Source organism: Anabrus simplex, chromosome 1 (genome assembly GCF_040414725.1).
Source record: "Anabrus simplex isolate iqAnaSimp1 chromosome 1, ASM4041472v1, whole genome shotgun sequence".
Classification (NCBI taxonomy): Eukaryota; Metazoa; Arthropoda; class Insecta; order Orthoptera; family Tettigoniidae; genus Anabrus; species Anabrus simplex.
Window position 1 is genome coordinate 1,514,045,373 of NC_090265.1, and position 13,189 is coordinate 1,514,058,561.

The 13,189-nt window shown below is 40.1% G+C and overlaps 1 protein-coding gene across 1 annotated transcript in view; it reads right to left on the reverse strand.

The window, feature by feature from the left end:
- Positions 1-13,189, reverse strand: part of LOC136861604 (uncharacterized) — an 86,652-nt gene that overhangs the window by 66,789 nt on the left and 6,674 nt on the right. Inside the window, exon 2 of the mRNA XM_068226165.1 lies at positions 7,433-7,562. Within this exon, the coding sequence (XP_068082266.1) occupies positions 7,433-7,562 (130 nt within the window). The remainder of the gene's footprint in view (positions 1-7,432; positions 7,563-13,189) is intronic.

Sequence of the window (13,189 nt, forward strand, 5' to 3'; positions counted from 1 at the left end):
AGCATTTCGTGCTGTTTTGTTTTACCAGATTCTTCTTTGAGTAATTCAGTCTAATGAATGGTTTGCCCCTGTGATGAGTCTTCTCCAACTAGATTGATCCTGTGCAGTACGTTTTGTGTCTGAAAAGCTCCTGAATCCTGAGTTCACAAGAAATGTCATCTTGAATGTCTTCATTGGTCTTTCAAAATTTCCATAAACACATTCCTATTTTGAAGCCTATGTCCCATCCGAGAATGTTGACTCTTCCTAATCTGACTCAACAGCTGCCTCTTTCCTTGGACAACGTTAAATACCTCAGTGTTGGTCATCATCTCCACCTAACTTATCCGTTGCAGCCGACGCCAGCACCACATCTCAAAGGCTTCTAGCCTATTAATATCACTATTGGTTAACATCCGGGTCTCAGCGCAAGACAGCGCAACAGATCAAATATAAGATCTCACGTAAGATGAGGGATATTGTTTTCTGATATAGAAGGTACTCTTTATATCTGGAGGCTTGCTATTCAATAATTTATCGCACATGGAATTTTATAGGACTATTTGTGGAACCAAATTTATGCAAACACTCCTTGCAAAGAGGGCTCCTACAGCAATGGTAAATATCGTACTGGGAATGTTAACAAGTGTAAGGGAGAGAACAATGAGAAGAGTAGAATTGTGTATGAAAGAGAGAGCTATTTTTCACATTTCTTGTGATGAAACGTGCATCAGTATTCATACATACCGTTTTCATTCACTTCCATACGAATGCGCCTGCTGTGTGCAGCAACCCAACATACTGAGGACTGAGCTCCTGTGAGATGCGGCAACCCATCATACTGCGCAGTGCATATCTGGGCCACCCGGTGCACTTATTCCTGAACGGTTCCGCTATGAACTATATGGAACTATGGATATCGGACAACATCCTAGGATAAATATCGAGACATATACGAAGACTTCTTGTTGTAAGGAGCTAAGGACATCCCCGCACCAGTTCCCTCTACTCAGTGTGTATTCTAAAACCGGGCTTGATTTATGCTATCCGTTTAAAGAATAGGATTTTACTTAACTGATGGCCAGGAATCCGAAGAAAGTGGCCGAGGACGGCTATTTAGGTGCCACTCCTGCATTATCCATGAAGTTTACCTACAGGTGGGGGTAAAAGGTACAGGTTTCCATTATGAATGGCGTTAAGATTTTAGCTCCGTCTTTTGTCAGTTTTCCACGTGGTTGGAGGCATAGAATACTGTGTATCCGTGGTAACTCTTTCTTGGCGCAAGAGGCGACGGAAAGGTATGACTCCTGTGGTTCACGCAACTTGGGAGCACAGACTGGTAACCATAGAACCTGTAGCTGAGTTTTAACATTGTTTCCACTTTCAGGTGTCAGGCTCTCAATTTCATATCTCCTGCCTGACCTCCTTTGGCAAACTTGTGTTCTCTTCCCACACCGATGGAACTAGGGCTGTAGTACCTTGGGGACTGGAGTCCTCAATTTCATGTATTTCAAGGTCGTCTCTTTTAGTTTACCCCAAATCCCACTCTTCGTGGATTTCACTCTTCCACTTTCTTCTCCAGTTAGTGTTAAGAGGAGATGGTTTCCTAGCTATACTTCTCCTTAAAACAATAATCACAAACATCACCACCACTACTCTTGTTAATAGTGTTTCCTGAGGCTAAGTACACTCATTTCATCTCCTCAAACAAGTCATAAATTATTTCTCTGGAAGTAATTTAGCAATCATTTTGGTGTATTTTTCAACATGCTTCATTATAATTTAGAAAGACAAATCCGGAGTTCGGCTGCTTGGTTTAATAGCGTACTAGACTCAAGTTCAGAGGGCTCCAGGTTCAATTCCCGGATAATCAAGAGATTTTAACTTTGTCTGGTTAATTTATTTAGATCGGTGTTTATGTTTTTCTCAATACACCTCGTTTACTTACAAATCACACTACAAACCACCACAGAAATAACAGTGAATAAATCCCTGCACGTAGAGTTGGAGTCAAGAAAGGCATCTGGCCGTAAAACTTGGCTAAGTCCACATAAAGTACCAACCCGAAGATAAATTGGATAAAGACTAGGAATTAGCAGAAGAAGAAGAAGAAGAAGAGTAAAGACAGTCCCGGAATGTTGTCCCAGAACTTGAACTAGGTAACTATGTGAGCGTGCTGGATGTAATTTAAAGTATATGTACGTACGTTAAAACATCATCAGAGTATTTGCTATCCTGAACACTACAAACGCAAAGTTATCTCCGTACAGGCCATGAAGATCCCTGGATAGGTGAAAGGTATACAGTAGGCTACCATTATCCGTTACTTCGGTACTTGGTGTGGTAGAGTGGTTAGCTCTACACCGGGCCGCCTATCCCTCAACCTGCTACTCAGTTTTGGTAAAGGCTGAGTGAACCTCAGGGCCGTGTGCATCTCCGGAAGCAGAAATCTCATTCTTAATTTTTTCGAATTCCTGACGAGGAATCGAATCCATGTCTTTCCGGGTGAATTGTGAGCCCGCCTTTATCGCCTCGGCCAAGCAGCAATATCCTTACCATTAACCAGTTGAAATTGTTTTGTGCATAAAACGATATCCACACAATAGAAAATGATAAAGCACTACATTTAATTCCATGGCATTACCAAATCAGGGTACATGAGTACATACGGTGTCAGTGAGTGGCTTGGAACGCAGTATCCTACACACTGACTTTGTAAAAGCTTAAACCTTGTTGTTTTAGGTGAATGTTGATATTGCGATCATGGCCACGGGACTTCCAGTTTACGTCAGAAACTACACCAAAAATTTGTCAATTTTTATTTCAAAATTCCCAGATTCATTGGCCGGGATTCAAACCGTGGTCACCTTAGCGAGAAGACAATGACAGTGCCAAGAGTACTTCATACATTTCTGAATGTCTCCTACTGAAGATTATGGTTCATCTTTGATATTATCTTGAGAAAATTTCATTTTAGTAAAACAAAATCTGAACTGACCGGATAATAGGTGTAATTTTATGTAACTTATGACCATTTATATAAAGGTTTAAGTCGCTGAACACTGATAGTCATTTGAATCAGAGGACTTGCGTGGCTGACGTATGGCGCGTTATACTCGTTCGTTCACTAAATGATGGCAATTGAAAGACTGATCCTTAATGTAGTGGGTGCATAAATTAACAATATAAAGTTCATGGACATCACAATTAACATACCCATGTGGACTTAACCGTTTAAATGTTAACCATGGTAGTGAGTTCCAATTCCAGCGACCTTCTTTATTATATAATAAAGTTTTGTTGTTCAGCTCACAACAAGTGGAGATTCGTTCTACGTCTACACGAATACACACACGAGTACAAATAACATAAATAGATTCCTTATGTACAGTAAGAAAACCGTGGTAATGACCACGAGAAATCTATACCGCAAATGTAATAATATATAACAGTTAATCATAAGCCTAATGAACCTGTTACTGAAGATTTCAAATTTAACAGTCGATAGTACAAAGACTCGATTGCCAATTAGGAAGTCAAAAATTCAGAATGAGGCTTAGACTTACGGAAAGGCACATTGCACTGGGGTTTATTCAGCCTACACTATAAATGCGTAATAGGTTAATAGAGCTAACCGCATTATCCCATTCAGTACCGAGGTTACGAATGTTAATTTTCATTCCTCCAAGGGCCTTCGTAGTATATACTGAGATGACATTGGTGAAAAAGTGTACGGACAAGTATACTGTATCTGCATAATGTAGAAAAGTCAAACTCCGTACAAGGCATGAAGAACCTTGGAGGACTGGAAGGTAAAGGCGTCGACTATCCACAACCACAGTCCTAAGTCGAATAGAGAGGCTAGCTGTATAGCCATCTGCCTTTATCATCAAGAATTTACCAGCTACGCAGTTTTGGTGTTGGTTGTTTGAACCTCTGGCCATGTGCCTCTCCAAAGTGGAAATCTCGTTTCTAATGTTTTGGACTCCGTGGTGGAAAATCGAACACACGTCCTTGCCGGTGAACCCAAAACGCCTTTTGCTTCCTTACGAAAAGCTCAACTGAAGCGTTATCTAAATCTTGGAATGAATTGGCAAAATCCAGGCACAATTACCAGCAAGCGCCATTATGCTTGATTCTGACACCATGGTCCTCGAAACACTTATCTGGGCGACGCGATTCGGGGGATATGATACTGACGTGAATGTAGTTTTAAGAATTGTAAAACTATTTTTTTAAAGGAGATAATTATTTCATCCTTATTTTCAGTATGGCAGCCAACGTCCGACATACCGGAGAACAGCCGATGATTACAAATGTAAACAGGTTATTGTGTCACAAGACTACAGTATGTTCCGGTGACATTCCCTCCCACAATCGATATTTGACATTCACATTGCATTGTACCTGATGTGATGCCGCTCCTTCGATCGAGCGTAGGAAAGTGAACTCGTGATGGTCTAGTAGAAGTTATAACAGTAGAAACGAGTTCATATATTCATGACACATACAATAAAAAGGATGCGAATTGAAGTGTAGATATTGTCAGAATACGTTATCTAGTGACACTGAGTTCAAAGACAGCCTGGCTGAGGCGGAAAAGTAGTGCTCCGTTCACCTGGAAGGACTTGCGTTCGATTCCCTATCAGGAATGAGATTTTCGTTTTAGGAGAGGCACATGACCCTGAGCTTCACTCGGAATGAGTACTAGATAAATTCATTAGGAGAAAATGTGACTTGGCTCAGAGCTAGTTGAATTATTTACCTTCACTTATACCAGAACTTATACGGGAGGTCACTTTCCTTCTCCATTCTCATTGGGTTCACTAATGGTGGAATCATCATCACTGGGCGCAAAAAGTAGATGCATTGCCACTGGAATTCCGTCCCGGTTAAGACAATAACGTTATTGGTTTTACGTCATTCTGACTATTTTGACGGTTTTCGGAGACGTCGAAGTGCCTGAATTTTGTCCTTCAGGAAAGTTTTCATGTGTTGGTAAATTGACCGAAGCAAGGTTTGCTTATTTGAGAACGTTCAAGTACTACTGGACCGATTCGGAATCGAACTCTCCACCTTAGGCTCTGAAAGCTAGCCCGACTCCCAGAAAATAGGCATGAGTTTCAAAATGGGATGTTCTTCAAATTCCACGTAGTCCTATGCGCCCTCTCACTTTTGTTCACTAGACGTAAATTTGCATCCTTCTGGGAATGTTATTACCAACATTCAAATCATCAGTACCGTAGTCACTGCTTTAGGCAAGTAGGTAGTAGCCAAACATGATAGTAAAATAGTATTAGACTACCATAGTTTTATAACTACTGAAACATACATGATATTCACTATAATTAGAGCAGTGCATTCCACTAGGCTGCAATGAGTAAGTTTTTATTTATTTATTTATTTCTTGTGAAGTGATTGTGGAATAGCCTGGAGCAAGAATAGCTCCGTATTGCAGCTCTCAGTGTTGAAATTTAGATGTAAAATCTTCGAATCTTGATGTTTCTTAAGTCCTGTCATGATAAAAGAAAGAAAGAAAGAAAGAAAGAAAGAAAGAATTAATGATCTATACTTATCTGAAGATGAAGGTCATTAATTCCGATTCAATATTATAATTAGTCTAATAATACAATGTTTTCTTAATTATCAATATTTTTAGATATTTCCTACACAGTCCGGCGTTGGATGGATGGTCAATGTCGTAGTCTTCGGTACAAACGTTCCCGAGTTCAATTACGGAAGTGTTCGGAGATTTTAGCTGCGTCTGGTTAATTACTCTGGATCGGGTAGTGGGTGTTTGTGTTTGTAGCAAATCACGCTTTGCATATACATCACACTACCAACCGCCATAATAGTGAATATATCCCTCCACATGGGGTTGGCTTCAGGAAGGGTAACTGGTCGTAAAACAGCATCAAGTCTACAAAAGCATCACAGTTCGTACCCACAAACCCACCTGATCAGACGAATAAGAAATTTTTTTTTAATTGATTCCACACAGAAATAGGAAAAGAGGCCTACTGTACAAAAATGTCCCAGACTGTTAAAGTGAATCATGAACTACATTATCGCCAGCAACAACAAGAGCAACTTTGAATCTACTATCTTATTTGACTAAGTCATCTGTAATTTCTATTAAACCCCCGTATTATTAATTTTCCGTGAGTTTAAGTGTGTTTTATTTTCGTGTCCACCGAGCGAGTTGGCCGGGCGGTTACGGTCACGTAGCTCTAAACTTGCGTTCGGAATATGCTGGGTTCGAATCCCACCATCGGTTTTCCTTAGTTTTCCACTTTCAGGCCAGGTAAATCCTGGGTCTGTACCTTAATTAAGATCACGACTGGTACCTTCCCAATCCTAGCCGTTTCACATCCTTCCATCGCCGAAAACCTTCGATATGTTAGTGCGAAGTTGAAGCATTAGCAAAAGAAAATTCGTCTCCCTCCAATAAGATTTGCACTTTTTCTTATAAAATAGTAAATCATCGTCCTTAAATATGCCATTACATCTGGGCGATATTGTGAATGAACGAATATCACTGGGCACATTCAATATCCCATTACTCAAATGCAATAAATATAGAGGGAGGTAGGTAAAACTTTCGTTCAAGCTCCTTAGGCGTTTTCAAACATGAAATTACCAGCGTTTTTCCCCAGTATGGCAGTGGCATCCTCAGGTGGATTGCCACACCTTTCCAAAACGCTCTATTTTTTACTTTTATTTTCATGTATAGGCCTAATGTAAATATATCAAACAAGCCGTGGGGAACGGTTTGATAATACTGAAAAAGTATCCTTGTCCTTTTAGAATACAAATATGGTATGTAAGTCATTGAACGTCTATCAGTGGAATCTCCCAAACGGTAAGGGAGCATTTCAACTGTGAAACTGTGAAAATAAGTGTGAAGGCAAGTAGAAACGTGCAGATAAGACATTGAATAAAATGAAGTACACAATTTCTATATAGATGAAGGGAGCAAAGTACAGTAAATCATTACAGAACTGCATCTTTAAGTAAGGATAGGAATCTGGAAAGCATAACTGCCTTAACCGTACATTAGTATGTAACTTTATGCAGAGAGGGGTCAAAAAATCGTACTCACTGTTTGATAGTTCATATCATCTGACAGATTTGACTTGCAGGTACAATTTTTGGCACTGAGAGAGAGTGTGTTTGAGACGACTACCAGCAGGTTCTAAACACCGCCGATGACACAGATATGCAGAGCGAATTACAGCCGTCCATGTATCTGGCGTAATGGTAGCACATGACGCTGCGATTTCTCCACACTAAACTGAGGATTTACAGAAGACCAGTAGACAGAATTGTGGTGGTCAGTATAGTTAACTTTGAATTGCTCCTTGTCAGACCTCAAAAAGTTTCGAGCAAATTCCTCATCCTCGCGAACCATTACTCAAACCATTCACATCGTAGCGCCATGAGCTGTCATTACGCCAGATACACGGATAGTTGTTGTTCGGTCAGCAGTTGGGTGCCACCGTAGTTGTCTAGAAGCTGCTGCTGGTCATTTAGAACATATAACATTACTCTTGCTCTCTCTAACTCAGTGCCAAAAATTGTACCTGAAAATCAAATGCGTCAGAAGATATGGACTAGCTAACAATGAGTACATTTTTGGACCCCCTGTGTATATCGCTTCTTTCAAGTCGCACAGTTAGAGCACTTGGCCCTCTCTTACATTCAACCACTTTTTACAACTATTATCTATGGATACGTTAACAATAGAGTTACAATACGTACAGTATGTAGTAGTTTTGTTGGTATTTTGTCATATCTGTTTGATACTTGCTTTTTATGCCAAACCGTACAAATAATAGCCAATTTCGGGTTCAGCTTGTTTTCTGTTTGTTCGTCTGTCTATTTCTTGCAGCACCACGGGAAAATCGATAGGCTCATTTTCATTAAACTTGATATTTAAGTTTAGGATAGGGGAGTGGTAGGATCTTAGCTATAAATTGTTCAAAATCATTTAGCAGAAGTGTGACTTCAGAGCGAGCCTTAAACGTGTTTCGATGTATCTCCCTTATGGTTGATTTCACAGGAACATTGCTCATGAAGAAACTTTATCCTCAAACATTTTGGCCCATGTATATTACTGATACAATGAAAGATATCATAAATATCAGAAAAGAGCTTCAGAGTGGGCTTTAAAGTGTAAACGTTTAACCGTTGGCTTCACTGGTAAACTTGTATCTTGTTTACAAACTTCTTTGTTCTATACCATTTATCAGTGGAATCTTCCAAGCAGTAAGGGAGCACTTCAAGTGTGAAACTGTGAAAATAAGTGTGAAGGCAAGTGGAAACGTACCCTGTCATATGCCTTCTCTAGATCTACGAAACATGAACGTAACCGTCTATTCCTCTCCTAGCACTTTTCAGTTACCTGGCGCATACTGAAAATCTGATCCTTCAGCCTCTTTGTGGTCTGAAACCACACTGGTTTTCATCCAACCCACTGACAGTAACCTCCATTCCAAAATGCCTGGTACACTGATCAATGAAATACCTCGATAGTTGTTGCACTCCTCCCTGTTCCCTTGCTTATAGATAGGTGCAATTGCTGCTTTCATCCAATCCAATCAGAAGGTACCTTACTAATATTCTATGCTAATTTTATTACACTTTGAAGCGATTTCATCCCTGCCTTCCCACTATATTTCACCATATCAAGTCTAATTTCATCTATTCCTGCTTTTGTATGACAATGTGTATTTACCGTCCTTTCCACTTCCTCGAGCGTAATTTCAGCAACATCATTGTCCTCCCCGCATGAACTCGGTTTGTTTGCGACTTCAACAGAATTATTTCCTTTTACGTTGAGAAGATTTTCAAGTATTCCTTCCACCTGTCCAGCGATTCCCTAGGATCTATTATGAGTTCACCTGATTTACCCAAAACACCATTCATTTCTTTTTGCATCTCTTTCTAAGATTATTTATTACTGTCCATGAAGGTTTCCCTGCTTCTAGACATCCCAGGTTATTACTGAAATCTTCCCAAGACTTCTTCTTAGATTCAACAATTATTTGTTTGGCTTTGTTCTTTTCATTCGTTTTCTGTGTCATTCCTGGTTTGGAACCATTTCTGATACGCCCTATGTTTACGTTTGCATGCTCCTCTCAGTTCATCTTTCCACCAAGTTGTTCACTTTTCCCATCTTCGCACACAGTTATTCCTTGGCATTCTCTTGCTGTTTCTACTGCAGCATTCTTGTATGCCACCCATTCTCCTTATATATCTTGAACGTGCTTACTCCCTATTGTTTGGACCTTTTCACTAATCACATCCAGGTACTCCTATCTAATTTCTCATCCTGGAGCTTATCTACCGTTATTCGTCTCCAGGCTGATTTTACATACAGTACCGGTCAGAAGTTTAGGACCACGTAAAGAAATCACGAAATGTCATCTAGAACCTACAATTGTGCCACGAGATATCTTTAATTTTCTTTCTGAGCTCTAACATATAATAGGATATATGTCGCCTGATTTCATTGAGTTAGTCCAAATAATGTGGAAGTTATGAATTTTTAACTCTTGGACGGTCACAACAAACAATCAAAAATTTTGGTCATATAATGTACTGTACACTCTAATGGGTTGCAAGTATCACCGCCAAGAAGTTTTTGTAGACTTAGAGGTATGTGGGGGCCATTTTAGTATAAATATAAAACTTCCAAAAATATGCGGCACCTTTTTTTTCTTGCATGTTTAATTTTTTTCGAACCAGGGCCAAAATGGTTGATTTTTCTTTGCCTTTGTCATGTATGGCCCAAGGTCTCAGGACGAGCTATCGGCATGAAACTTATCTGCCCTGTTAGTTCCATTTGCACTTTGTGGATGGCAACCAAGAACACATTTCTGATGACGATAGCTCACACTGAGACCTATGACAAGAACAACGAAAAACTGACCATTTTAGAGCTGATTTGAAACAAAAAATAAAAGCACAAAAGTCGGTGCCGCATTTTTTTTCTAAATTTTTCTATTTATACTAAAATGACCCCCAACTATTGCTAAGTCTATAAAAGAATCTTGTTGCTGATACTTGAAGCCGATTAGAGTATATAGTACATAATATTTCCTAAAATGTTGACTTTCTGACGTGACCTTCCAACAGTTAAAAATGTATAACTTATACACTACTTGGCGTAAATCACTGAAATCAGGCGACGTATATCATATTAGATGCGAGAGCTCAGGAAAAAAATACAGAGGTCTAGTAGCAAAATTTTAGGTTGTAGATGGAACTTCATGATTTTTTCATGTGGTCCTAAACTTTTGACCGGTACTGTACTGCATTCTAGGCCCGGGGACACATTGTTCACTACAGATCAGATAATGGTCTGCAGCATCGAAAAATCATATGAATACCCGCACTTTCCTAACATATCTCCTGAATTCGAAGTCGGTTATGATACAGTCTATTGTGGACGTGGTGCCCTTACCCTCCCATGTTCAGTGGTGAATAGCATTATGCTTGAAAAATGTATTTGTAACTGCTAATCTCATACTAGCGCAGAATTCCAGTAAACGCTGCCTATTCCTCTTCGCTTCCATATCTTCCCCACATTTACCCATCACCTACTTATCTATTTTCAACTCTCTCAATGAACTCGCCTATTAGTACTATCCTATCCTCGCTATTGTTGACCCTGACTATGACGCCACTCAGTGCTTCATAAAACTTGTCAACTTCCTCCTCATCTCCAGCCCCACATGATGAAGAGAATGAGATAATTCTCGTCCTAATTGCTCCAACTGACAAATCTAACCACGTCATTCACACATTTACGTGCCTAATGCAAATTGTGTTGCGTGCAGAATTATTCCTGATGAAACGTCTTAGACCACACTCTGTCCTTCCCTTTTCAAACACCCGTCAAGAACACTTTATAATCTACTGTATTTTAGTCGTTATCTCCCCTTATCCGAATATCATTAACTAATTATGCATCCAGACGCATCGTTTTTGCTGATACAGCCAGTTCTACTTTCTTTGTTCTATAAGCCCAAATAATATCGAATTTACCCCCATTACTACTGAATTTCTATCCCATCGAATCCCATTTCGTTCGCCAAGCTGTTTCCACGGAGTACCTCGCTTATCAAACAAATTTCCGTTTCTCCCATAGGTCCGAGGCGTGTTTTGAAAGGTGAAAGGTGAAAAATTATGTGAATCAGGACGCTACCCTACTTATACATTGTCCCAGTGAGGATCACTCCTCTAACGGGTCAGGACTCTGATGGATTGCACAGTTCAAGCCGCCCCAGCACAAGTAGGGCCATAACTCAGAATATGCCTGAGGTGCCCATTCCTATTCCATAGCAACGGTTTTCCGGACTCTTACGATCATCTACTAGGCTACTCAGCCGTTGCCCATGGTTCACGAACTAGCATGTGACTACAGTAACTCGCACCGCGAACCATCACACTTAGGGGCAAAATTTCTATGTTAAATTTTCAATGTCTTTTCGGTATCTGGAAACTTCTAAATCACTTGTTGGACGACGTATTCCTGTAGAAACAGCGCATTGTGTGAAATGTGTGAAGTTCAGGGACAGTGAGTGTGGTCAGTACTTGTGCCGAAGACGGCGTGGTTACAGATCTCTCGGTATGGACACTGAACGTAATATTATACACCTATCACGTTGTTAACATCCGAAATTGACTGAGACCTTAAGTTAATGACATATCTGTAGAAGACTACAACAGTTGTTTATTTTTCAGACAGCCAATATACACAGCTACGTATAATTACTTGACCTCTAAATATCTATTTTTTTCTTAAATTATCCATACCACCGGTTGACTAGAAATGTTTGATGAGTAATATAGCTTAGGCATAACAACAATGTATTTTAGAGGTGTTACCATGTATGGTATAGACCATATTTAATGATAATAATGCCATTGATGCTTTCTCACCGAGCTCGAAAGCTGCAGTTGCTTAGTGCGGCCAGTATCCAGTATTCGGGAGATGGTAGGTTCGAACCCCACTGTCGGCAGCCCTGAAAATGGTTTTCCGTGGTTTCCCATTTTCACACCAGGCAAATGCTGGGGCTGTACCTTAATTAAGGCCACGGCCGCTTCCTTCCCATTCCTAGCCCTTCCCTGTCCCATCGTCGCCATAAGACCTATCTGTGTCGGTGCGACGTAAAGCAATTAGCAAAAAAAAGAAAGATGCTTTCTCGCCCGTACTTATAGGCATGATACTGTATATGCTTTTTGGCTTAGACCGTGTCAAGAAAATAAGGTGAAATTCTTTACGTTTCGCAGAGAACTGTGCTCTGCGTCATCAGAAGAAATCTCGACTACTCCCATCGAATCCCATTTCGTTCGCCAAGCTGTTTCCATGGAGTACCTCGCCTATCCAACGGAACTCGAGATTTTCTTGACACGGCATAAGCCCAAAAGCCTATGCAGTATCATGCTAATAATAATGAGAAGAAGAAGAAGAAGAAGAAGAAACCCTCATAGCAGCCATCAGAAGAAAACGATTGACTTTCTGTGGACACCTGTATAGAATGAATTCCCACTGGCTGTCCTAGAAGATCTTCGAAGTATCCAGTAAGGGTAAAGCCACTGGATCGCTGTGGATCCAGCATGTAGAGAAGGATCTGGCAGAACTTAATATTAATCATGTCATAATAATTAACAGAAGCAACTACGGTTCAAGTATCATAACCAGACCCTACCTAACACCCCTTACAGAAACCAACTACAATGAGAACAGGAAATGGTCCGAGGAACCTTTATCGGACCTTTATGTTTTCTTATATATATAAATGATATGAGTAAAGGAGTGGAATCGGAGGTAAGGCTTTTTGCGGATGATGTTATTCTCTATAGAGTGATAAATAAGTTACAAGATTGTGAGCAACTGCAACGTGACCTAGAAAATGTTGTGAGATGGACAGCAGGCAATGGTATGTTGATAAACGGGGCTAAAAGTCAGGTTGTGAGTTTCACAAATAGGAAAAGTCCTCTCAGTTTTAATTACTGCGTTGATGGGGTGAAAGTTCCATTTGGGGATCATTGTAAGTATCTAGGTGTTAATATAAGGAAAGATCTTCACTGGGGTAAGCACATAAATGGGATTGTAAATAAAGGGTACCGATCTCTACACATGGTTATGAGGGTGTTTAGGGGTTGTAGTAAGGATGTAAAGGAGAGTGCATATAAGTCT